The sequence below is a fragment of the Schistocerca americana genome, chromosome 6 (assembly GCF_021461395.2).
Source record: "Schistocerca americana isolate TAMUIC-IGC-003095 chromosome 6, iqSchAmer2.1, whole genome shotgun sequence".
Taxonomy (NCBI): domain Eukaryota; kingdom Metazoa; phylum Arthropoda; class Insecta; order Orthoptera; family Acrididae; genus Schistocerca; species Schistocerca americana.
Window position 1 is genome coordinate 371728561 of NC_060124.1, and position 24440 is coordinate 371753000.

General features: G+C 43.8%; 1 protein-coding gene across 1 annotated transcript in view; it reads left to right on the forward strand.

Annotated features, from left to right (window-relative positions):
- LOC124619430 overlaps nt 1-24440 on the forward strand; it is a 641742-nt gene that overhangs the window by 607696 nt on the left and 9606 nt on the right. The window contains exons 4-5 of the mRNA XM_047145805.1: nt 5419-5552; nt 14608-14806. Of these exons, the coding sequence (XP_047001761.1) occupies nt 5419-5552; nt 14608-14806 (333 nt within the window). The remainder of the gene's footprint in view (nt 1-5418; nt 5553-14607; nt 14807-24440) is intronic.

Below are 24440 nucleotides of genomic sequence, written 5' to 3' on the forward strand. Positions count from 1 at the left end.
TTGAGAGTAAATCCGCTGATTGCACAGTTGGTTGATCAGTATCTTATTCCACTCTAATTTGCATAATTTCACTCTCCAAATTACACAGGCTTATTGCATTTCATTTACCTATATCTCCCCGCAATGATAAGACATATATTACCAAGTTACTGCAATAACGCCAAATAAAACTACCTGTAATGGAGTTTCATTTCAGCTGTGTAACTGGATTCTTGATCTCCTGGAAAGAATACCGTCCCTGAGGGCACGGTAGCTCCGCGTGCTCGGTCGGAGAGCTGGTTGGCCTCTGTAATAAAATACTGAGTGGAAGAATCAACAAACGAACTTGAACGGATGTCATGTGACGTCAAACACAACAATCAACAACGAACGAAATGCAAAAAAAAAAAAAAAAAAAACACGAAGTGGTCGGCGAGGCGGAATGTCATATCTAACGGCCCGGGTCCGATTCCCGGCTGGGTCGGAGGTTTTCTCCGCTCAGAGACTGAGTGCTGTGTTGTCCTTATCATCATAATTTCATCCCCATCGACAACGCAAGTCACCGAAGTGGCGCCAACTCAAAAGACTTGCACCAGGCGAACGGTCTACCCGACGGGACGCCCTAGCCACACGGCATTTCCATTTCCTGAAAGGAAGGTCAGAGTTAGTAGTAACTGAAAGGAAGTCATCTTGTGAAACCAAAGCAATATCTCAGACATACAAGACAGCGTTATAGGTTCCCCGCTGTTCCTAATTTTTAAAAATAATTTACGAGGCAATTTGATCAACCCTCCCTGTCAGAGTGCTGGTAAGGGTGCCTTAGCAGACAGGCAGAAATGGCAAGCACAGTCGCATGAAAAGATTTCCCACGTGCTATTCGAGAAGTAGAAATACTCTTGGGCATTGCGTCGGATGGTATTGCCTAAACTCCACAACATTTATACGATTCAGCTGTTCGTCATCATCTGTTTTATTCTGTCTCTCTGTACCTTAAAAAGCTATAATCTTTTGCATGTATTACGTTTTCATTTGAATTTGCAGCCGTTTCTCTACAACTTTGAGAAATCTGATAACAGTTTGACAATAATCCTCAGAAACACTACACTACACAGAACAGGAACGACATACACATCAAATCGTCTACTTCGAACATATTCACAGTTCGTACACTGCTACTGACAAACTTCACAAACAATTGGCAAGCACAGAGACTGGATTTCTCATACAAGCGGTTAATAGCTTTTACACAATTATAAAAGGGGTGCCGTTTACAGATTTTTTATTTGAAAAATCCTAAGGCTTAATTGAAACAAGCTTTACTAACATTATACCTCTATTCTTCATGTCTACATATATATTTCTCAAGATAATCACCCTGGCGGCCAACACCAGTTTGTTCATATCGTCACTGTAGATATACTTCACGGGGTCACAATCTCACCTCTAGTTGCACCGACTCATGACTATCAACCTGAAATCCTCGAAGGTGTTATTTAAGTATTTTAAACAGATGAAAATCGGGTGGGACCGAGTTGGGACTGTCTGGAGAACAATCGACGACAGTGAACTCAAAGCGTCTGGTTGCTGCAGATGTCGCAGCGCTCGTGTGTGATCTAGCATTGTCATGCTGAAGGATGGTTAAATGGCTCTAAGCATTGTGGGACTTAACATCTGAGGTCGTCAGTCCCCTTCACTTAGAACTACTTAAACGTAACTAACCTAAGGGCATCACACAAATCCATGCCCGAGGCAGGATTCGAACCTGCGACCGCAGCAGCAGCGCGGTTCCGGACTGAAGCGCCTAGAACCGCTCGGCCACAGCGGTCGCCATGCTGAAGGAGAGAGTGCACTATGTGCGGACGAACTCCTCGATCTCATGCTTTTAGTTTTCTGAGGATCTATCAGTACACATGTTATACGCTACAATTCCAAATCCTCTAGTGGAAGAGAGTTTCATCTGTAGACAGCGAAGTGAGAAAGTCTACGGAGTAATATGCATGGCATATAATGCGTCAACCGATTTTGAGAACAGAATAAAAAATGCAAAGGCGTTACCTTGCAGCGCGACCTAGCAGTTACGCACAGAAAACAATTCATACACAAGTAGCGGCGGCAGAGTTACAAAATATCATTAGTACTTGCCAGGGAAGACACGCAGCAAAGATTTGCTTGCTCTGGTAGGCAGCAAGGGCCAGCTGGCGGCAGGCAAGGAAATGCCGTGGCCTGGCGAGCAGCCAGGAGCAACGAGACCCTGTTATAGGAGCTCGCAAGATTCATTTATCACTGCAAGGGGATGGGATACACGTGAGAGATTTTTGCTCGCAGACAGTTGGCACTCTCAGGTAGTACTAGGAGAATTGTTTACACTAGGCTCGAATTTTTTCTTGTAGTTACTGTCTGACTGTTCCTTTCGAGTACTTTCTGCAAGCGTCTGGGAGTCTTGCGAGAGCGGGTGTCGGAAGCGTTTACGCAATACAGTGAGTGTGAAGGCAGAGAGATCACTCCACGCGAGATTTTTCTGTGGTAGTCCACCTGCTTACTTGAGTGGTAATGTGTTTGCCTGCCATGAAGCGGGCCTCGGTTCGATATTCGGCCGGGTTGGAGATTTTCTCCGCCCGTGGACTGGATATTGTGCTGTCCTCATCATCATCATCTCATCGTCACCCACGTGCAAGTCGCCCAGTGTGGCGTCACCTGAAATAAGACTTGCAACCCGGGGGCCGAACTTCCCTGGTGGGGTCTCCTGGCCAAAAATGCCACACGATCATTTCATTTTGTAAATTTTCTGTTGTGGTTCTGAGCGTGCAATGGAGGAGCGTCGGGTTGAAGCTGACTTTCAATAATTTTAGTGGCAAAGAAAGAACGTAAACAGCCATGTTTGTGTTACATAAGAGAGCGGAATAAGCGCCATGATGATTTTGGAGCGTGCAAGGATCTCACTGTAGAGCTCGTGATGGAAAACCCACAAAAAATCGAAATTTTACGAGAATGAAAGTTGAAAGGTGGCTACACTGAGCCACAGCGCCAGAGATTGCGCCAAAGAGTATTATTCAGCCGCCTCCACTGGCAGTGTCTGTCGAGGTCTCGTGGTAGTCTGTGCTGAGATGTCGTAGTGAAGAGTCTGTTTTGTTGAGATGTGCTAGTAGGCAGTGCTTGCTGAGATGTGATATTGGAGAGTTCTGGTTGAGATGTGGTAGTAGCGAGTCGGTGTGGAGGGATTGTAACGTTTAGAGTGCTTTTCATCAATATAAACGAAGGTAAAAAAAAAAAAAATTTCTTTTCTCTCTCATTATTTCAGTGTCCTAAATAATGCGTCATTACAGGTTCAGTCAACAAAGCGTCTGGCGTGTGTTCTTGTATTAGAGTGTAATTCTGGGTTTCTTGTGCAATTATAGTATTTCTAATTTTCTTTTATCACGTCAGTATAATTGGTATTTAAAAATTCTTGTCTTGTTGAAGAAGAACCGTGCCAGATGTGCGTTGACTCATACTTCCACATACAGAACAGTTATACTTGTGCTTTTGTTTCGTAGGTTTCATAGTTGCTGGGGACTTAATTAATTAATTGTGTTAACGAAAATTTTCATTTCATTCTTTGTTGTTGTTCTATGCAGTCAGATAGCGTAATAATACTAGTCAGGGCCAACCGTTTACGAGACTTCCTAATCGGACTTACAGCCACCAAAAAGAATAAAAATCATTTTCAAAAATAATAATTAAGCCCCCATGCAAAGTGTTTGAGAGGAAGAAATACTCTTTACAATTGGATCCAGAATTGCCAATCTGGATACTTTTCTGCGTAAAATCCATTAATGTTAAAGACAGAGTGCTGGTGACAATGTGCTGCAGTATGAGCTACGGTTATTCTCTTTAACATCTGGTAAAGTAACCATTACGGTGAAACAACATTGCACCAGTTTCATCTTGATGCCCACAGAAGATCAAAAGTGTAATAAGGTGCATGTGTTATAAATGAAGCATTTCCGGAGATACTTTTATTGCAGTGTTTTTACTTGTATTGACTTAAGTAACCACTCGTAAAATCCTGAAGGTTTGTTTTTCAACACACAATATAATAATATTATAATTGAATACCACACTATATAAAATTATAGATACAGTTGTATTGCTTGAATTTAAATGGCACTTTTCCGAATTCCAAAACTATTACTATAACTTCACTTTCTCTACGTGAATTAACCTATATTACAAACCTACTTTTCCTGATCACTTCAGTTGTGTACATCCTGGTAAATTTCTTCTGTGCAGTTGTTAAAAACTGTAGTCACTTCAGCCAAGAATCTTTGCTTCTTTTCTCAGTGTCCGTAGTCCGGTAACTGTATACTCCATGGCGCTGGCCTTTCTTCCTGAAAATAATTAAGTACACAACTTTGTCCTGAGTTCACTTCGTGGCAGCTCTCCTCATAAGTCCCCCTAAGCACTATGGGACGTAACATCTAAGGTCATCAGTTCCCTAGACTTAGAGCAACTTAAACCTAACTAACCTAAGGACATCACATGGGTACTTGGAGACCATTTGAAGCAATTCGTGGACTTTGTGAACTCAAACAACGATTCAATTTTTCTCGACGACAATGCACCATGTCACTGCCACAGTTGTTCGCGCCTGGATTGGAGAACATTCTGGACAGTCCGAGCGAATGATTTGGTCACACAATCGCTCGACATGAATCAAATCAAACATTTATAGGACTTAATCGAGATGTCATTTGGTGCACAACATCCTGCAGTGGTAACACCTTCTCAGTTATGGACTACTACAAAGGCATCATATTCTGCAGGAACTTCTAAATACTAATGTTACTTATAATCCGTCTTGATTGCAAATTATTTTTTTTTAAATTCAAATGACCGGTTTCGGTTCATTCATAACCATCTTCAGATCTGATATTTCAGTTACAGGAGTAACCCGTCCAAAACCAGCAAGTTTCACATGCTGCGTCACATCTGATGTGAAAGTTGCTGGATTTGGACGGGTTACTCCTGTAACTGAAATATCAGATCTGAAGATGGTTCTGAATGAACCGAAACCGGTCATTTGAATAAAAAAAATTGCAATCAAGACGGATTATAAGTAACATTGTAAAATCACTGATTGCTGTTATCCCATCAGACATTATGTCTGTTTTTTCAAAATTCTAAAGACTGGTTGAGTCCTTGCGACATCGAGTTGCTGCATTGCGCAATGCAAAAGGAGGTCCGAGACGATATGAGGAAAGATCGCATGACTTGTGTCACCTGAGCGTAGATTATCATGTATTCTTTCCATTGTAATGCGTATGCACAATAAGTACAATTTCCTTAGTGCTGTCCTTCCCGTTGTTGCACTTTTGGTGGCCAGCAGTGTACTGTGGTTGTGCTGCTTTACTTGTATAACTATGACATACTGCCTACGCTGATGCCCCCGTCTGTCTGCAGAGCCGCAGACGCGCGCGCCCGTGGTGCGGCTGAACCGGCCCCACTACCGGCCCGGGGACACGCTGAGGGCCAACTGCAGCTCAGGGTCTGCCAAGCCCGCGCCCCACATCGTCTGGATCGTCAACGGCGCTTCCGTAAGTATGCTGAACCACAACCCCACCAGCAAACATTCAGAGGTTGTTCAGGGTAGATCATGAGTATTTTGGTACGATGGACCCACGGTCTTCGGAGGCTCTTCAAAGAGTAATAATGTAATAACGATTTATTTTGTTAGTTACCACCATCACCATTGTATCTGTCAATATACCCACACAACAGCAGAGAAGCCTCGAATAAGTAATAATCACAACATATCAGGTGTGCCCAAGTGAAAGGGAGACTATTCCGTTCGAACAGGCCGACCGCCGTTTCATCCTCAGCTCACGAGCATCATTGTATGTTGATGTAGAGGGGCATGTGGCCGGCACGCTGCTCTCCCTACCGCTCTCAGCTTTCGTGACCGGAGCCGCTACTTCTCAATCAAGTAGCTCCTCAGTTGGCTTTACAAAATGTTGAAATCTGTGTGAAATATTATGGGACTTAACTGCTAGGGTCATCAGTCGCTAAGCTTACACACTACTTAACCTAAATTATCCTAATGACAAACACACACACACACACCCGTGCCCGGGGGAGGACTCGAGCCTCCACCGGGACCAGCCGCACAGGCCATGACTGCAGCGCCTGAGACTGCTTGGCTAATCCTGCGCGGCTGGCTTTACAAGGATACCGATTGGAGACTTATCCAAGTGCTAGTGAAGACCGATTGCGCGTAACTTCCGTGATATGACGGGAACCGGTGTTACCACTACGGCTCCTGCCTAAAAGGAGTCTACAGTCACATGTAAAGCAATTTTAATAACAGTATTATAACTACCCACGGAACAACAAAGCTATACATACTTGCCAATGACATTGATATATCGGTCCCAACAAGTAGGAAGTGAGTTAATGGGTTCAGTGTACAGACTCCTGTGTTCCTGACGGATCCAGTTTTCTATGATGTCCTGAACATCCTTGTCACAGGTGAACTTTGTCCATTTAGGGTATTGTTCTAGGGGGCCCAAGATATGTAATTTACATGAGGAGATAACGTGACTGTGTGGAAGATGTTCCATGACTTTTCGCCTAAATTTTCGAAGAAGCTGACGGGTCTTCTTGGCCGCATGACCTGAACGAGGATTGTTCCATTCGAAACTTGCCCCTGCCCTTTTTGTGATGGCCTGTATGAGCCTCAGAAACATGTTCCAATACTGTTCAGCGTTAATTATTGCATCCCGTAGCAGCCAGTCGACTAGTAGCGGTCCTTTCTGCTCGAAAAGGAAACTGAGCTACACATTTCCAGTCCTCATGGTGGAGTGCGCAATGTTTCGACGAAGGGAGCCGGGATGCCGCCATTCCATGCTCATCCGCTGGAGGCAGGCTTGAAGTGGTGACACCACGTTTCATCATGTGCCACAATCTGAGCAATGAAATTCGTCCCCTGCTCTGCGTATCTCAACAGATGGATCAGATAAACATTTATTCTCGGCATCTTGTGATTCCTTAAGAGATTTATGGGCGTCCGCAATGCACAAATTTTGTCATAACGAAGCTTCTCGTGGGTTATGTGATGCACAGTTGCTTTCCTTATCAAGATTTCAACGGTGATGTCACGTGTGGTGATCCAACTATTCGTCGTTATGAGCTCCTCCACAGCCGAAGTTGTGCAACTGATTGTGACAATGTGCACTTGTCTTGTGTGTGGCATATTTTTTATGTCTACACGTGCCCGCCTCATAAAGCTGTTGTCGCCAGGATATTGTGAACCGTGCGAGACACAGCTATCCATACATATATTTTATCCTGCGATTAATTTGTGAAGCATGCTCGCTTCCGCGCAAAAAAAACTGGATAACCGCTGACTGTGCTGATCGGAAGGTATTCATCATCCAACGAACTGCGGATTACAACACAACAGAAATGGGGAAATTGGTGGGATTCCGTTAACTCGGCTTGTGCAATTGGGAAAACACATTCATCCTAAAGGAGTGCATATCACGCTGCTACAGTGAAGATCTCCTTTTCAGCTGGACATACCATATACAATGCGCAAAACAGACTAATGAGAAAACTCTCACACACAGAAGTATTGTGACGTAGTTGTCATCGGTGTCGGAACAGCTCAGCATAAAGTCATTCTGCCGCTCTTCCAGTGCATTCAGTGAACTCACACACGAGATGCATACCAACCAACACTTCACTAATAAACATATCGATCTTACTGCTGCGTATCACTGTTCACGCACAATTAACATTGATGGCGAATAAAAAACTAGACAGGATCGATCAGTACTAACTGCAAGCTTGAGCACAACGAGGTAAGGAACGCATTACCGTTGTCAACACCAGATCCCGTGACCGAATCGGAACAAGACACACAGCTCATACTGTCGTCATTTGTATTGCTGTCCACTATTTCCAGTCCAATACAAATATTAGATTGGGGTATAAGTTCTAGGAGTTTTTGTTTTTCAAGTTCGTATTCCTGTTGCTGTGGGTTTATTTATCGATTGTCATTTTTATGTGTACTGCGTTGTTGCTATTTGAGTTTTTGTATTGTTATGACCCCCCGAGCTCAAAGGTTGTAATATGTCAGAACAACTGAGAGGTATGGTTGGGAGAGAGCGTTGACTCTCGTCGAAGGGTGCAGAGAAACGCGGGCAAGTGTGCCATACACTTTATTACATCGAAGGTACAAAGCGGACTTTCTGCTGAACTCGGCGATGGAACCACACACCGTGCCAATGCCGAAATCTGCAGCGTCGGTGCTCGGTCGCCCATCCTTGTGGACGTAGCGGTCCTATTCACGCCACGGCTAAGTTGCTGCAGCGTCGGTTAACTGTGCCCGTGGCCCGGAACAGGGCTCACTGCTCCCTGAAGTGCGAGTCGTGGACACCATGCAGAGCGCCGAAGGGAAGCAGCCGACCGCCGCACAGTCCTTGACTGCAGCGCCCTAGACCGCTCGGCTAATCCCGCGCGGCCACTGCTGACACTTACTGTCAACAACTGAGATGTCTTGTAGACGCAATCGAGGTACAACGACGACGAAAACTGCGAGAAGTGATGCTACTCCACGATAATGCCCGTCCGCATTCTGCAAGAATGACAAAAAACATTGTACAGTATTTGGATTGGGAAGTCATTCCACATCCACCTCATTCATCCAATCTTGCGCCCTCAGATTTTCCCCTTTTTTCGTTCTTTATCGAACAACCTTCAAAGAACTTCCTTTTCTGATGAAAATGTGCTCCGAACATGGCTTGATGATTTCTTCGCCTCAAAACCACGTGATTTCTACAGTCGCGGAATTAGAAAGTACCCCAGCGCTGACAGATTGTTGTGAATAGTGAATAAGAATATATTATTGCTGACTAAAGTGTCTGTTACGTTTATCTGTTGTATTTATTAAACTTACTTAAAACCGCTACGAACGTATGCAACAAACCAACACAAAAGTAAGTGTGGGAAAAAAATAAACAAATAATGCAATAACTCAAGAACGAGACGTTAGAGACTGTAGATCCCTTGTACCAACATACTCAGAAATTTATCCTATATACCGGCATTCATGTCAAGAAGTTTAAAAATATGTTCGGTTAGTAAAGTAGTGGTGTCGCTACAACTTTTGTGATTTTAACGTTATATTGTACATCATCCGTAGAAGATTAATTCGTGCTTTCCCGAGAGTCCACATAAAAAACGAAAAGCTTGGGATTCTAGCAAATTCAAAGGATGGCTACGGTAACAATTTGTTGTTTATACCGCACCGTGTGCGTCGGTGGATCGCGAGGGGCGCGTATATACTTAGTCAGTAACAGCATGGAAAACAAGATGCCACGTTCGAGTCCGGTCTAGCATACTGTATTAGTCTGCCCGGAAGCTTCAAGTGCACGTTGATATTAGTTCATTTTTATCTTCACAGTCTCAATAGCAACGATTTGCTTGGTGGGTGGGGAGGGAGGGTAGGTAAGAATATTTCGCATATCCCATTTTGGAAACTGCATTTTTAATGTTTCGTATTATGTTCCGTGACCATTCACACTGTACTCTGGTATCTTCTGTAAGTTCGACTTGATATGGATTCCACATAACCGAGATGGTAAATAAATACGTCTGTGGAAAAATAAGTGTGGACCAGACTAATATAACTATTTCAAATCTTCGCACTCACGTGCGTCAGTTTACAATCATGAAGTTTCTCATTTTATCACAATTTCCTATGGGAGTCGCTTCTTGTTACAGATTTAACTTTCATTGGTAAAGGTAAATCAACTACAAACGAGTTGTGATACAAGCTATAAACAAGCATAAAGGCTTAACACGAATACGCTATCCTCGATTGAGAGCCGTACGAGTGCAATACCGCATATTATGGTAGTTTTCATAACAGGCAACAAACTTAATCCCTCAATGGATGTTCCAGGTTTATAATTGTGCCGTTGTGCAATTGGGCCGCGCCCGCTTAAACTATTGCCAGAAAAAAACAAAAAGCGTCGGCAGAACAGGAAATTATTATCTGCGCAGCATCCATACGCTTTTCAATAAAACCCACTAAATTAGTTTTCGAGTGGGCTTCAGTATTTATGCGATTACATGATTTGTTTAATTTACTTTAATGTTCTTGAATATCTGCTGTTCTGTACGAATTATACGTTTCGCAGTGTTTAAATGAATGCTCAGCTGCTATAATAAAACAGTTGCTTGTTTTAATACCAGTAGATTAAAATTATATTAATCGAAACTCTCTCTCGTAGTTGTTTGATTATTAACTTAATAAGCACGGAGATTATTTACAGGAAAAATATTGTGAAGAGGAACGACGGTTATGTTTTAATGATCCGTCGATGGTGAGGTCGTTAGAGGCGAAGCAAACATTCGGAATGGAGCAGGATGAGGAATGACATCGCCCGTGACCTTTTAGAGGCATCCACCCCGGCATTTACGTCAGTGGACAGAAACGATCATTTGCAACGAAAAGTAATCACAATCAGAAGACTGCCGTAAAAAACTCTGAGTTTGTCACGCTTTGTTTCAGGGAGAGTGAATTTTTTTGCGTTACACTTGTTCTATTAGGTAGGTATACTATTAGATTTCACTTTATCATGCTTGCAAGAGTTGTTCTTTGAGCAGCCCGTTTGCGGATACTCACGGAGAGTCTCACACTTTTCAGCAACAAAATTTTATTTGTCTAAGCGGACTCCTAAAATTTAGATCTAATTAACGTGGCTGTATTCGTTGTTATGCTTTGAAACGATATGTTTAAGGTCGCATGCTCTTTTTTCTTACGACAAGACTAGATTAGAAAACCGACGTTCCCCAGGTATTTAACTGTAGCTGCGCTCGTGACTTTATGCGTGTGAAGTTTATTTTTGACTTATGAAGTTTCTATGTATACAACGTTTGTAGTTGAAGGATTAGAGACATGAACGATGAGGTTGTTTGCTTTACTAACAGAGGAGAGAGCCACGTGGAGCTGACCATGCGTAAAACAACTGACATTAAGATCCACGTCCATAACACGCAGCGTCTGGCAATGTGCTGTGTTATGGTCGTGGCAGGGAAATGCAAACATTTAAAGAGAAATGGTAAATTGTTAGGATTAAGTGTGACTTGCGGTATAAAAGCTCGTTCGTCTTCGATACTTTCCGTCAGAGTTTCAGCTTCTACGATGTTGGAGAGGAGTAATTTTATGCCTTTGTGAATGAAGGATTCTGCGGAGAGAGACGATGCGTTACGCTCTCGATCGGTGTTACGGCTTGCCTCACTTTTGGAAGCAGTTTCACGAAAATAGATCTGTCGCTCAGTTAAAAAACGGAGCAACGCCATTTATTGTTTCTTTGGTATGTATTATGTATTAATCCGGGGACCTAGAAACGACGAGAGGCTTCGTCCCGCCGTAGCCCTCAGTGGTTCACAATCCCGTAACAGGCCATAGCAGTCCACCCACCCCACCAACACCCCACACAGAACCCATTTTTTGGTGTACTACGCTGTGATGATTAAATATCCAAATTACTAAGCTGAGGAGATGCTTTTAGATAAAATTTAAATTGCAAAACCATTTTTCTCGCTGACCGGATTTTGATGAAATAACGCCTATATATTGCTCCAAACTAAGCACAAGTTATCTGTGAAAATCCCACAAAAATTCGTCTACTAGTTTTGGAGACTAGCGTGTTCAAACACACAAACGAACAGACACGACGGTTTTACAGTTCCATTATTAGAAGAAGTATACAAGGCGACTGAATCGAAAATCCGATGAGGGGTTTACGATTACAGCATGACGCTGATGCGTGTAGGCGTATAGAAAGTGGAGAGCCAAGAAGTACCAATCAAAGGGCCCTAACACATAAGGGAAGTCATTAAAAGGGCACCAAAAATATGATGAATATCTGGATATGTAAATAAAACATACTGTAAGTTGCAGATATGAATGTGTTTTTACAAAGTGGTTTGTTAAATCCTTCTAAACATAGAAAGCTTAAAGCTTAGACCTATGTATACAAGTAAATATTTTTCATTCTCAGAGAGATTTTGCGAGTAAGCAGTGCCGGGAGTCAGTTCGGTGGCAGTATCCGAGAGTGGGATAAGATCTCGGATAGTCGCTCCCTGTGAGTTCAGACAGCAACCTCCACCTCTCTAGAGCAATTACGTAAAAACTGATCGATTTGTAGAACCAGAAATTGAGTTATAAGGATTATCAAATAATAAATTGGTGTCAAAATTACATCAGCCACAGCAAAGATCAAAGGAGAATGTGGTCAGGAACGCTTCCTTAAAATGTGACTTAGGCCATCAAATATTCGAAATACTCACTGTCCGCTGCAATACATGTTTGCAGTCGCTGGTGTAAAGGCTTCTGGACAGACTTTATGAGATTACCTCGATATCGTAGTGGGACAATGCGATTCTTGCACTGTGGGAGCTTGTGCAGTTTACCCCAGAAAAAAAGAAAAGAAAAAATCAGTGGCATCCAGTCAGGGACATCCAATCAGCCGAACGTGCAGGCGAACTGATAACGCCTTCACACCCTATCTAGCGACCAGGAAAGAGGTGGGTGAGTACTTCCCTAGCGAGGCATTCCTCTCGGTAGTAACACATAGGTCTACATCTACGTAGTTTCAAGTGAAAGGTTGCACTTCAGCAAGAAATTGTGCTCATCTTCTCCCCGTTATGGTTTCTTCAGTGAAGTAAGGAGCACTCTCCAAAAATTGCAAGTGAAGCATAGACACTCCACTGCATCCGATGTTCATTCTGCCTCAGCCAGTACTGGTTCTCACCGGTCCACGATCTGTAATGACAGCTTCATTTCGTTCCACATCGTTAATCTGCTGGTGAAGTTACAGATAATTCAGTTGTCGGCTGAGTCACTCGCAATTTCCCTGGAGTTAACATTTGGATTATGAGTTTAATCTACCATAATATATATTTCATTCGCTTTGCTCGCTGCTGACTTGTTCCTTACTGTCTGCATAGTATTCCAGCGCTCTTCTAATAACAATTTATCGTACATATGACCCAGCCGCTATGACCGAGCGGTTCTAGGCACTTCAGTCCGGAACCGCGCTACTGCTACGGTCGCAGGTTCGAATCCCACCTCGGGCATGGATGTGTGTGATGTCATTAGGTTAGTTAGGTTTAAGTAGTTTTAAGTTGTAGGGGACTGCCGATTGAAGGGGACTGCCGACCTCAGATGTTAAGTCCCATAATGCTCCGAGCCATTTGAACCATTTGAGCCATTTTCGTACATATACTACATTGTCGTACTTGTTGGTCATCGTCTGTCGGGATGGGACTGGTGGGGCTGCTAAGTGCTATACCACTTACTGCACTCCCCTGACTTAAGCCCATCTGAGTTTTATCTGAACTGAAGGAAACACTTCATTGCATTCGCTTCAGCACTGATACAAATTCGTCGGGCAATAGACCGCACCGCTCAAACTGTCAACACAACTGGCACTGCTTGAGTAACCTACGACTTCCACATCGCTGGCAACGGGTTATACACAATGCTGGTGAGTAATTTGAAGGTCAGTAAAACTTTGAAACACGTAACTATTTTGTAAGGGCTGTAAACAAATAGTTGCCACTATTAAAGTTCCGACCCTCGTACTTATTTCCAAGCACGCAATGGCGACATCACTATTGTACCTAATGTCCCTACGTGCTCTCTGGAAAAACAAACAGTAGGTATTCAAATGGTTCAAATGGCTCTGAGCACTATGCGACGTAACTTCTGAGGTCATCAGTCCCCTAGAACGTAGAACTACTTGAACCTAACTAACCTAAGGATATCACACACATCCATGTCCGCCCCGGTAGCTAAGTGGTCAGCGTGACAGACTGTCAATCCTACGGGCCCGGGTTCGATTCCCGGCTGGGTCGGAGATTTTCTCCGCTCAGGGACTGGGTGTTGTGTTGTCCTAATCATCATCATTTCATCCCCATCGACGCGCAGGTCGCCGAAGTGGCGTCAAATCGAAAGACCTGCACCAGGCGAACGGTCTACCCGACGGGAGGCCCTAGCCACACGACATTTCCATTTTTTACACACATCCATGCCCGAGGCAGGATTCGAACCTGCGACCGTAGCGGTCACGCGGTTCCAGACTGAATCGCCTAGATCCGCACGGCCACTAGCAGCCGGCTCCAAACTGTTCACGAGTCACTCGCCAACATTCACACTTGCTAGCAATGTGATCAAGAGCCGCACAGCACGTAACTACACGTGTTCCGACGTCTGCTCTTCTAAACAATTCCATGCTCGCGAGAGTATACACATACGCAAACACACAACAGTATTAGCCGGTTGGTGTGGCCGAGCGGTTAGTTAGGTTTAAGTAGTTCTAAGTTCTGGGGACTGATGACCTAAGATGTTGAGTCCCATAGTGCTCAAAGCCATTTGAACCACAACAGTATTATCCCAAATGAATCCGAGTGCCCCTATGTGCTCGCTAGTACAAACAGACAGTAGGCGGTTCGCGTAGAGCGACTCGTGAGCTTGTCATTAGCGACATAGACACTTGCGGGCACAGTGACCGCAACCCGCTCGTGTCGCTGGTGTGTGGGCCGCTTTATCCAGCTGCCGACGTCTCTGTGTTGCAGGAGCACGGGGGTCGTCAGAACGACTCGTACCATCCGGGCGCGGGCGGCGGCCACCTGTCGCGCTCGACGTCCCAGCTGTCGCTGCTCATCACCGAGGACCACGCGGGCACGCTCACCATCACCTGCCGAGCCTCCGTGCCCGGATTCGTCATCGGCCCGCAGCGCGACATCGTCGACACGCAGGAGCACACGCTCAAAGGTGATAGCACTACCACCAAACTCCGATCAAAATTACTCCGTGATCGACGTTTCAGCGAGTGGAGTGGTAGTGGCCAGCCGCCAGCCAATCGTACTTCCTTCTCGAGCGCCACGTACACACTGTATTTGGTAGAAAGTGTCACCTTTCGAAGCGTAGCTGACTGCATGCCGGCAACACTGTCCTCGCCACTACATTCTGTCAGTCACAAATTAATTTTAATCGGAGTGTCGGAAGAACGGAGAGAGAAGATCCCTCACAGCTGTAGTAGGTTTGGCGTGCTACATCCGCGTTCACAGAAAACTGTCACGTAATGCAATTTTGTGTACGTTCCTCTGGCAACGCCTCAGAACTGTCGAGCTCTATGGACGATTACTGTTTTCCCCTGAAGCCGTTTAGGCTGACAACAAGGCTGTCAGGGATCATCTCTCGCCAACTGTAGTACATTAGTACCCAGTAGTTTTGATGCTGCTGTGGATCATTTTTACGAGGGTACTAGATATCATGGTGTTACATTTTAAGAAGAAAGTATTTGAGCTAACAATTTGTTCGTGGAGGACGGAGACAACCACAAACAATTTAAAAGAGTTTGTGTCACTGACATGACAGTATTCTGCTATCATTCGCATCTTCTGATGTCTACAGTATTAGAATCGTCAGCATATGAAAATATGAGTACTTAGTGACAATTTATTTGCTGTCTAGCCGGCCGGTGTGGCCGAGCGGTTCTAGGTGCGTCGGTCTGGAACCGCGCGACCGCTACGGTCGCAGGTTCGAATCCTGCCTCGGGCATGGATGTGTGAGATGTCCTTAGGTTAGTTAGGTTTAAGTAGTTCTAAGTTCTAGGGGTCTAATGACCTCAGATGTTAAGTCCCATAGTGCTCAGAGCCATTTGAACCCTTTGCTGTCTATATCACTCGAATAATACAGAAATATTTGTTCATTTATTTTAAATTGGTAAGATATAAAGGCAGTGGACCACGTGCACTTAAATTTGTCCTGGTGAACAGCATTGCGTCTCGTTTTAATCATTATGAATTTCGGAGGCAACATACTAAGTTTTTGAGTGTTACCACGACATACGTAGCACACAAATACTGAAACATGTCAACTCTTCCCAGGAATGCTACACGACCTAAACGAAACAAAATGCCGTTCACTGGAACTAATGTAGCTGCACATAAATCGCTACCTTTATATCTTATTAATTGCACCCTCTGCATGTTTATGTGTATTATTCAAACCGTCCACACATATATTATACAAAATGCTGCTAAAAAAATGGTTCAAATGGCTCTGAGCACTATGGGACTCAACTGCTGAGGTCATTAGTCCCCTAGAACTTAGAACTAGTTAAACCTAACTAACCTAAGGACATCACAAACATCCATGCCCGAGGCAGGATTCGAACCTGCGACCGTAGCGGTCTTGCGGTTCCAGACTGCAGCGCCTTTAACCGCACGGCCACTTCGGCCGGCTAAAATGCTGCTAACTAAATAAATATATTTACGCAGTGCTGCAACGGACTACACGCTGCTGACGAATCTTCACCGTCCAATCAAATTAGTATGGCCACCTGTCAAAAGCCCGAATTACCACTCGTTGCACTGACGACAGCCGAGATTTTCTGGATGAGAGTCGATGAGGTTCTGGAAGATATCGACAGGGACATGCAGCCATGCCAACTATTCACTGCCGTGGGCAACTGGGCTAGGTTTCTCGGACAAGTATCCATGGCGCGAACTGCGATCGAGGTGCCCCCGCACGTTCTCGACTGGATTTCATCTGGGGCGTTTGATGGACAGGGGGGTACTCATCCTAATATGCTCTTCGATGCACGCACGTACAGTGCAAGCTGTGTGGCAAGTTGCATTGTCTTGTTGGTAAATGACACTGTTTTCAGGAAGAACAAACTGCATGTAAGGGTGGAGATGGTCCCCAAGGATACATGCATACTTGTGTTGATCCATTGTTTCTCCCAGAATGACGAGATCACTAAGGGTATGCCATAAAAATAGTATCCATACCATAGCGTACCCTCCTCCGGCGTAGACCCTTCTGGTGTTACCATTCACAGGTTTCACGCCGTGCTCGCCAGTAGCCATCTGGCCAATGGAACATAAAACGTGATTCATCTGAAAAATTCGCTTGTCGCCACTCAGTGGACGTCCACTTGCGGTATTGGCGTGTAATTTCCAACATTAATCGCCGAAGAACAGCAGTGTGGGTGCATGAACCAGGCGCCATCTGTGGAAACCCACAAGCAGTAACATTCGCTGAAGGGTCGTTGAGGAGACGCTGCTGGCAGCTCAACAGCTGCACGTCTGTTCGCCCGTACACACCGTAGTTCACTGCCGTCACATATGGACCGTGTTGCACAACAGTTGCCTCGGCCTCGGTCTGGATAGCATCATTTTGCCATCCACAGCAAACCTTAATTACGGAGCCATGCGAACAGTTTAGACTTAGCTGTTACGGAAACACTTCCACCCTTGACCCTTTTCGACCTCAGATAAACCGCTCCGTTTTCCCACTTAACGACAACGACTGCACTGTTGTCGGCATCCCCGCTACAAGCTTTATAAGACCTCCACCGCAAGTTCTGCACCAGCCGTCTGTGAGTGGTTATCGCACGTGGTGGTCGCGATAATGTGGCTGCACCGCGTAACACTACCACACACATACTACCAAATAAAGCCATCCGAAGATAAGCATGATAACCAGAAATCGGTCGCCGGCCGCGATGGCCGAGCGGTTCTAGGCGCTTCAGTCCGGAAACGCATGACTGCTACGGTCGCAGGTTCGAATCCTGCCTCGGGCATGGATGTGTGTGATGTCCTTAGGTTTGTTAGGTTTAAGTAGTTCTAAGTTCTAGGGGACTGATGAGCTCAGATGTTAAGTTCCACAGTGCTCAGAGCCATTTGAGCCAGAAATCGGTCGTAGCAGTGAAACAAAGACTTTTAAAAGTATTTGTGCCTGGTTGGATCTTCCATGAACCATCCTTAATGGAATGAAACGCACAGAGCTCAACAATATCCACCACAGATCAAACAATATTTTAGATGAAAAGGGACCCTTAGCCAGAACAGCTTTTTAACAAGAGAACCGCTTTCCGTCCTGACTGTTCATGATCCAGGGCCAGCATCTTTAACTAATAATCGATATGTTATGGATCCGAAGTTGGAATTCAGCCACTGGGGAAATTGCCCCTAAAAAGCGGAAGAATCAACAATCATCAACTGCATGGGGATACGGAAAGGAACCCACTACGTGAAAGACACATAATGTATATCCATAGGACATTTACCTGTGCTTGAAATAGTGTCATGATGATCTCTCCATTGGCAAAAGATTTCGTATTAGTACCCCATTCGGATCTACGTTAGGGTCTGCCAAGGAGAAGGTACACACGAGAAAAAATGAATAACTAACTTAAAGAGCAAAATTCTACGAGTCGGAGCGTAGCAGGAAAGTAAGGAAATCTGAAAAGGTAAATGTAAAGGCTGAACCTAGAAACTGAGGTGTCAGCGAAATGATATGGAAAGAAGAAGCAGATGTATAGCGTGTTCCCGTGATAATGTTACAAACTTTCATCGATGATGGAGATTGATAAACTTATCAGTTCGAGGTAAGGAACTCTTTCCGTAAATGACGGAGGCAAAACTTACAATCGAAAATCGTTCTGATACCTCTGACAGTGGAACAGTGTACCAACACCGTTCTTGCTAAGATTATGAGGTACACAGCCTCTAGTTGTAGTCGTGTAGATGAAAACGAGAGAAAAAGTCTGGCAAACAAGGGCTGTAAAATGCATAATTTAAGAACTATGAGCACTTGTACATGTTCGTTACTGTGAAGCACATCTCTTCTACTCAACAGGTGACCGTACACTTCTTATGATGTGCGTTTTAAAGCCCTTGTCCATGGAGTTGTTTTCCTTGTTTTGGTCTATACTACCACCTCTGAAATTTCGCAACGACATGTATTCCACTTTCAGAGGTATCATAAAGATTATCGGTTAAAGCTTTCGACTCGGTCGTTTCCTGACCAGAGTCCCTTACCTCACATTGATTCATTTACCCATTTACATTATCCCTGAAGATTTGTAACATCGTCACCGAATTACACTGTAGATTCCGATCAACATTTAGTAACGACGGGGAGCAGGCTGAATTTAAGAGACCCATCTGGAAGGATCATTGTAAGGAGAAGTGGAATACTGAAGTACTGAGGAGTGGTGAGACGAGTTTCAATCTCTCTGAGCCTATATAGAGGGATCGTACGAGTCAGACTGGTGAAACAAGGCTGTCAACTTGAATTATAACATATTTTTGTTTTGTTTTTTTCGCTGCTGCACAGTTGCGTCTGTGTGACCATGTTCACGCATATTGCTGAATCCGCTAAATTCTTCTTTTAAAGTATGGCAGCCCAGATGCATGACAATGCCTGACGAACGTAGGTAACCCAAATTTCACTCGCTATACTATGCACTTGCAAATGAGTACACAACCGAAACTGCGCAGTTGTATACCTAGGCGTTTCAGACATTTTCTTTGTTACAGATCTAACTGTGAAAACTTAACATTGAAGAAGTGAGAAAAGTACAGAATAATTGCATTAGATGTGTGAGCTTACAGGCTAATGGAGAAAACAAAATGCCCGGATAAAATGAAGAACAATACAGTTAAGAAAAGGTAAAAAAAATAGAAGACTCGTAAAGAAGAATGGATGTGGCACATACTGCCCTGAAAACTAATTCTAACACCAGCTGTCGAAGGTACAAGAATGAAAATGTTGGATGAAGAGAAAAAACAGAAGATAGACTACAAGGGAGTTGGCCTAGAACAGGATCAGATGGAGACGGCAATGGTGTCAACAGTATAACGACTTATAATGTTACGAAGTATAATTTGACAGGGGTGGAACAGGTATTCGGCAGTAGTTTTACAGCAGGAATCATCCTTGCGTTTGCCTCAAGTAATTTAGAAAAACCATGAGAAACTCTAAATCAGGATGGCCAGCATGACATTGCGGTCTCCACTCTCAGGAATAAAAGGCAAGTCTGTTGAAAACAGCACAACATTGTCTGGTACAATACAGCTTTTTGTTCAAATTTTTTAACGACGTTAGCCGCATTTGGGCACTCAAATGTATCAACGAACTGGACCGGGACTCGAACGTAGATTTTTCCGATTTTAGCAAACTGTCACCTTGACCTCCTCGGTGATTTTTTTGTATCAATCACACAGGAGCTCCTTAAATTCGGTACAATATTTTTGGAAAGCCATTACTCACATTTACATTCACCACTGGAGCAGTAACATTAAATAGGAAAGGCGTGCCTCTGTTTCACGTTGTCACTTGAGTTCCTTTTCATTCGGTGAATAACGCAAGCCGTTTCAGTACCATCCATATCATTCGGCAAGCCAAGACCTGCGTACTTTGTTGACACTGTGCTAATAAACCCATCATTGTCGTTAAATATTACGCTACCATTGGTAGTCCTGACTATCGGTTCACAAACGTCGTTATTTTTATACATTTTGTACATACACTATTCACGGTATTGGCAATTTTAATCCCTAAAACACAGAGTGTCAGTATCTTTCTATCGCACAGTCCATTATCCGATGGGTTTGGTGCTTCGTCTGCCCAGGATACAATATTTTACTCGCCAGTACTTTTTGCAGTGATAAATTCCTTGGCATGTAAGACCGTTACGCTATGTAACACAGCTGCGTGATATCATTCCCTTTCTTTTCCCTTTTATATTTCTTAATAGTAGAAATTTCTCTTCTCTACTTGCTGGATCTGTTTTGAACAATGTACTGCTTTTGATTTTTGCTTTCGCCAGGAATACTGGGAAGGCTATAACATTGTAGAAGAGGTTTTGGTAGCGCATCCATTTTCCACGGATTTTTCTGGCGTAATGCATTTATCGGACGTAGATTCGTCGTCTCATTTGTTTTCTGCGTAATCGCAATACTTAATTTCATTGTTTTTACAGTCACCAATGCTTCCTGCGACCTCCACATCCTCTTCCACTTCCAGACTCTCCTTCTGATGTTCTTGATTATTTGCGCTACAGGTGAAGATAACAGCAGCTTCGCCTATTAATTTACTTTGATTGTTGGCTACTTCGCTGTCCATTCTGTTCCTTTGCTCTGCCGAAGCAGTATCGCCAACGCTTGACGCCATCCCCGCATTCTCATCCATTTCTGCAGGCACATTCCGGTGGTCCTCATCATGCATGATAGCAGTGACGCTGCTGAAACTGTTGTCCGTTGAGTTTGAGTTACGTGTGTTATCACATTTATTGCTCTCCGTTCGGTTTTCTTGCTGATTGTCGAAGGATTCTGTGGCTTCTTCATCCACAATTTTCCCACTGCCAGGCCCTGATGTACCCATACTGGGCTCATTATATGCCATTGCCTAAGGTGGACTTTTCAGTACGTAATTATACAGGGCGTCTACGTCACAGTTTCCCCTAAGGTCTTCGGTAGAACTGCTACGGAGTATACGCGGGGCTGATTTTCATACACAACACATGCCTTACGACAGCATACATTCACATAAGAGCTTATGTGCTGTTGTAATTCTGCTTTAGTTACTGTATTACAACTGAGGTTGCCATGCCAGGTTCTGATCACACTTCTTCTCTAATACCATAAAATGTCCCACATAAACTAAGCGTTTCTCATATATTTTCGAGGATCACTTCTAACCGTAAATTACAAACTCAAATACTGGAGGCCAAGGCCTGCAATACTGTGCTAACACACGCATCATTATCCCACACATTTCATGATGAATAAAGCTCTTGTTGCATTGTTCTTTCGTATTTCAGCATCAGTACACTTGTAACTTGTCCAGTCGTTCGACCGACTGATAAACTGTCCATTAGCTCAGTAATACTTCTCAGCTGTTGATTGCTGTCGCATTGACTACTTAGCTATTTGTAGCTGGCATTTTCCGACAACTTAACTCCCTAGGTACATGTTATCACTGTAATAACTTCCGTAGCTGCGTGACAACATGGTATGAGTTCTCCCAGTCTGCTACTGCCACTCTTGAATATAACTAACACGTTCAACAAATTAAAATTCAAAGTAATCTTGAAATTCAATAGTTTATGGTCAGCACTGGGCTAATTATGTCTCTAAGTTCCCTACATCCATCTCAAGTCCCCTAGTAGTACAATGACACCAACTCTTTTTGCATTTTCACTTGAGTTAGCTATTTTTCATTCTGATTCTGTTCGGCGCCGTAAAGGAAATGTATACTGTTCGACGCTGCTCAGTAAAAATCACAGAGTAAAAACTTCGCGCCTGTATTCGCGCCATCGTATCCGCGCCTCGATGCGTAGTTGTTCACTCTACAGGTGACTCCCGAAAAGCCGTGCAGTTTCCGAAATCCTCTTGCCGAGCCTCAGGGCCACCACTACCTGCTCTCGGTCAAACTCAGATAGATCGTTCGCATTCCCCTTTCCACAAACGAACAACACAGTCACTGATACCACATAAACCGTGCGTGTGTCTGACTGTCACCTGCCTGACTAGCCAACAGGTGACGCTGTTATCACCTGGACAGGTTTATATCGACAGCAGGTCGGTGGTCATAAAGTGCTGGCAGATCAGCGTATAATGTCTTCCTAACAATGGATGGTTCCAGGCTAGTGTGAATACATCCTCATACCGATAAAGAAGGTCATGCTGCCAAGTACTTTGTAGATTTGACTCGATTTTTTAATCACTGAAATGACATCACATTCACTTTCCACCCGTGAAGTTCCATTTCGTTTCCTCCTCCCTTTGTTTGTTTCCTTCTTCTGTCAGGGAGTGTATGTCACTAAAATATAGACGATCGTGCAAGAGCAATATATATAATATTCCGGCCTGCTTAACTTTTGTTAGGCCTCCTAGCGATGAAGCAGAGAACGAAGAGCAAAGGCCCGTTCCAAGCTGATGATGTAAGCGCGAAGAACAATCATGAGGAGGACTAAGGAGATATACAAATGCTCTTCTTATGTCTGTGTCCTACGATTTTCCTCGTAGGCTGAACGACCCTAACCCAAGACGTCACAACCAAGCTGCGCGCGGATCTAGCTAGGCAGTGAAGAATGTATCTGTCGATAAGCTGGAGCAAACCCGACCCGATCCGGCCCGCCACTCTCGCGTGTCGCTCCAACCGTGTTGAGAGACTAAAGTCCGAGCGATACATACAAACTCAGCAACCAATCAAAATGCTTTCATTGGGTTGCATTAGCTGATGTTCAACCAGTGAAGGAACAGCTGAAACTATAAATATTTTGTCCAGAAAAACGTAAAACTATCTGGGTGTAAGTTATTTGATCAGTGACAAAATATCACGAATTAAATGCAACAAAATAAAAGAAGAACCTATCCTTACGAATATTTGGCACTAGAAAAGCGGACAGGTTGTTCGAACCACAGCATAATAAAAACTTTCATTCGAAATTACTGAAATTGGCAGAGCATCACTTTTCAGTTCCAGGCAACAGTACCAAAATCGAAAGGGAAGTTCCCTTTCATAGCTCCATAATGGACAAAGAAACTCAATAAAGAGATCCATGTAACAACTTACAAAAAATGGAACGTTTTTAATAAAATGGGTATAAATGAGAAACATTAATACAGAGTTTAGCTACAGATTATTGTTATTTCTTCGTAAGTCTAATGGATATGATCAGAGTTACTGAACAACTTTTTGTTTCACGTCCCACAAGAATATATGATTTTTCATGATTTATTTCGTTTGATGAACACCTTTCAATTTATCTTGGCGTAAGAGTATCCTATGATTTAAGAGATAAACAAATCTCTGCCGCCATTGGCCACTGAATTAAATTCAGTGATAACAAGTAAAAATTTTGTGCTGGACCAGTGACTCGAACCCCGATTTCCTGCTTTACGCCAACTGTCGCCATAACCAATTCCGCTCTCCGGACATGCTTCCTTCCCAATTCAACTTCTCAACCTGCCGCACACCATACACGTAGCGTCCACCGTCCATAACCCTCATTGTTTGCAACTTAACCTGATTCTGGATGCCAACAGCTGAATGGGTTAAGGTGGCCGCTCGCATAAAGAGGTCTGATACAAATTTTCACTTTTCAATGGTGATTGAATTCAGTTTGTGTGTTTGGCAGTTTATGGGCGCTCAACGGTGAGGCTATCAGCGCCCTTACACTCATTAAAACAAACAAATGTGGATAAGATCTCACTCTCACCGCATTCGTATTGACCACACAAACACTATCGCACTTTCGCTAAAACACCGGAGAAAGAATAACACTAGCTGTACATGAGACTGTTGTGTTGTTGTGGTCGTAAGTCCAGGGGATGGTTTGATGCAGCTCTCCATGCTACTCTATCCGGTGCAAGCTTCTTCATCTTCGAGTAACTACTGCAACCTCTATCCTTCTGAATCTGCTTAGTGTATTCATCTCTTGGTCTCCCTCTACGATTTTTACCCTCCACGCTGCCTCCAATACTAAACTAGTGATTCCTTGATGCCTCAGAACATGTCCTACCAACCAACCCGTTCTTCTAGCATAGTTATGCCACAAATTTCTCTTCTTTCCAATTCTGTTCAGTACCTTCTCATTAGTTAAATG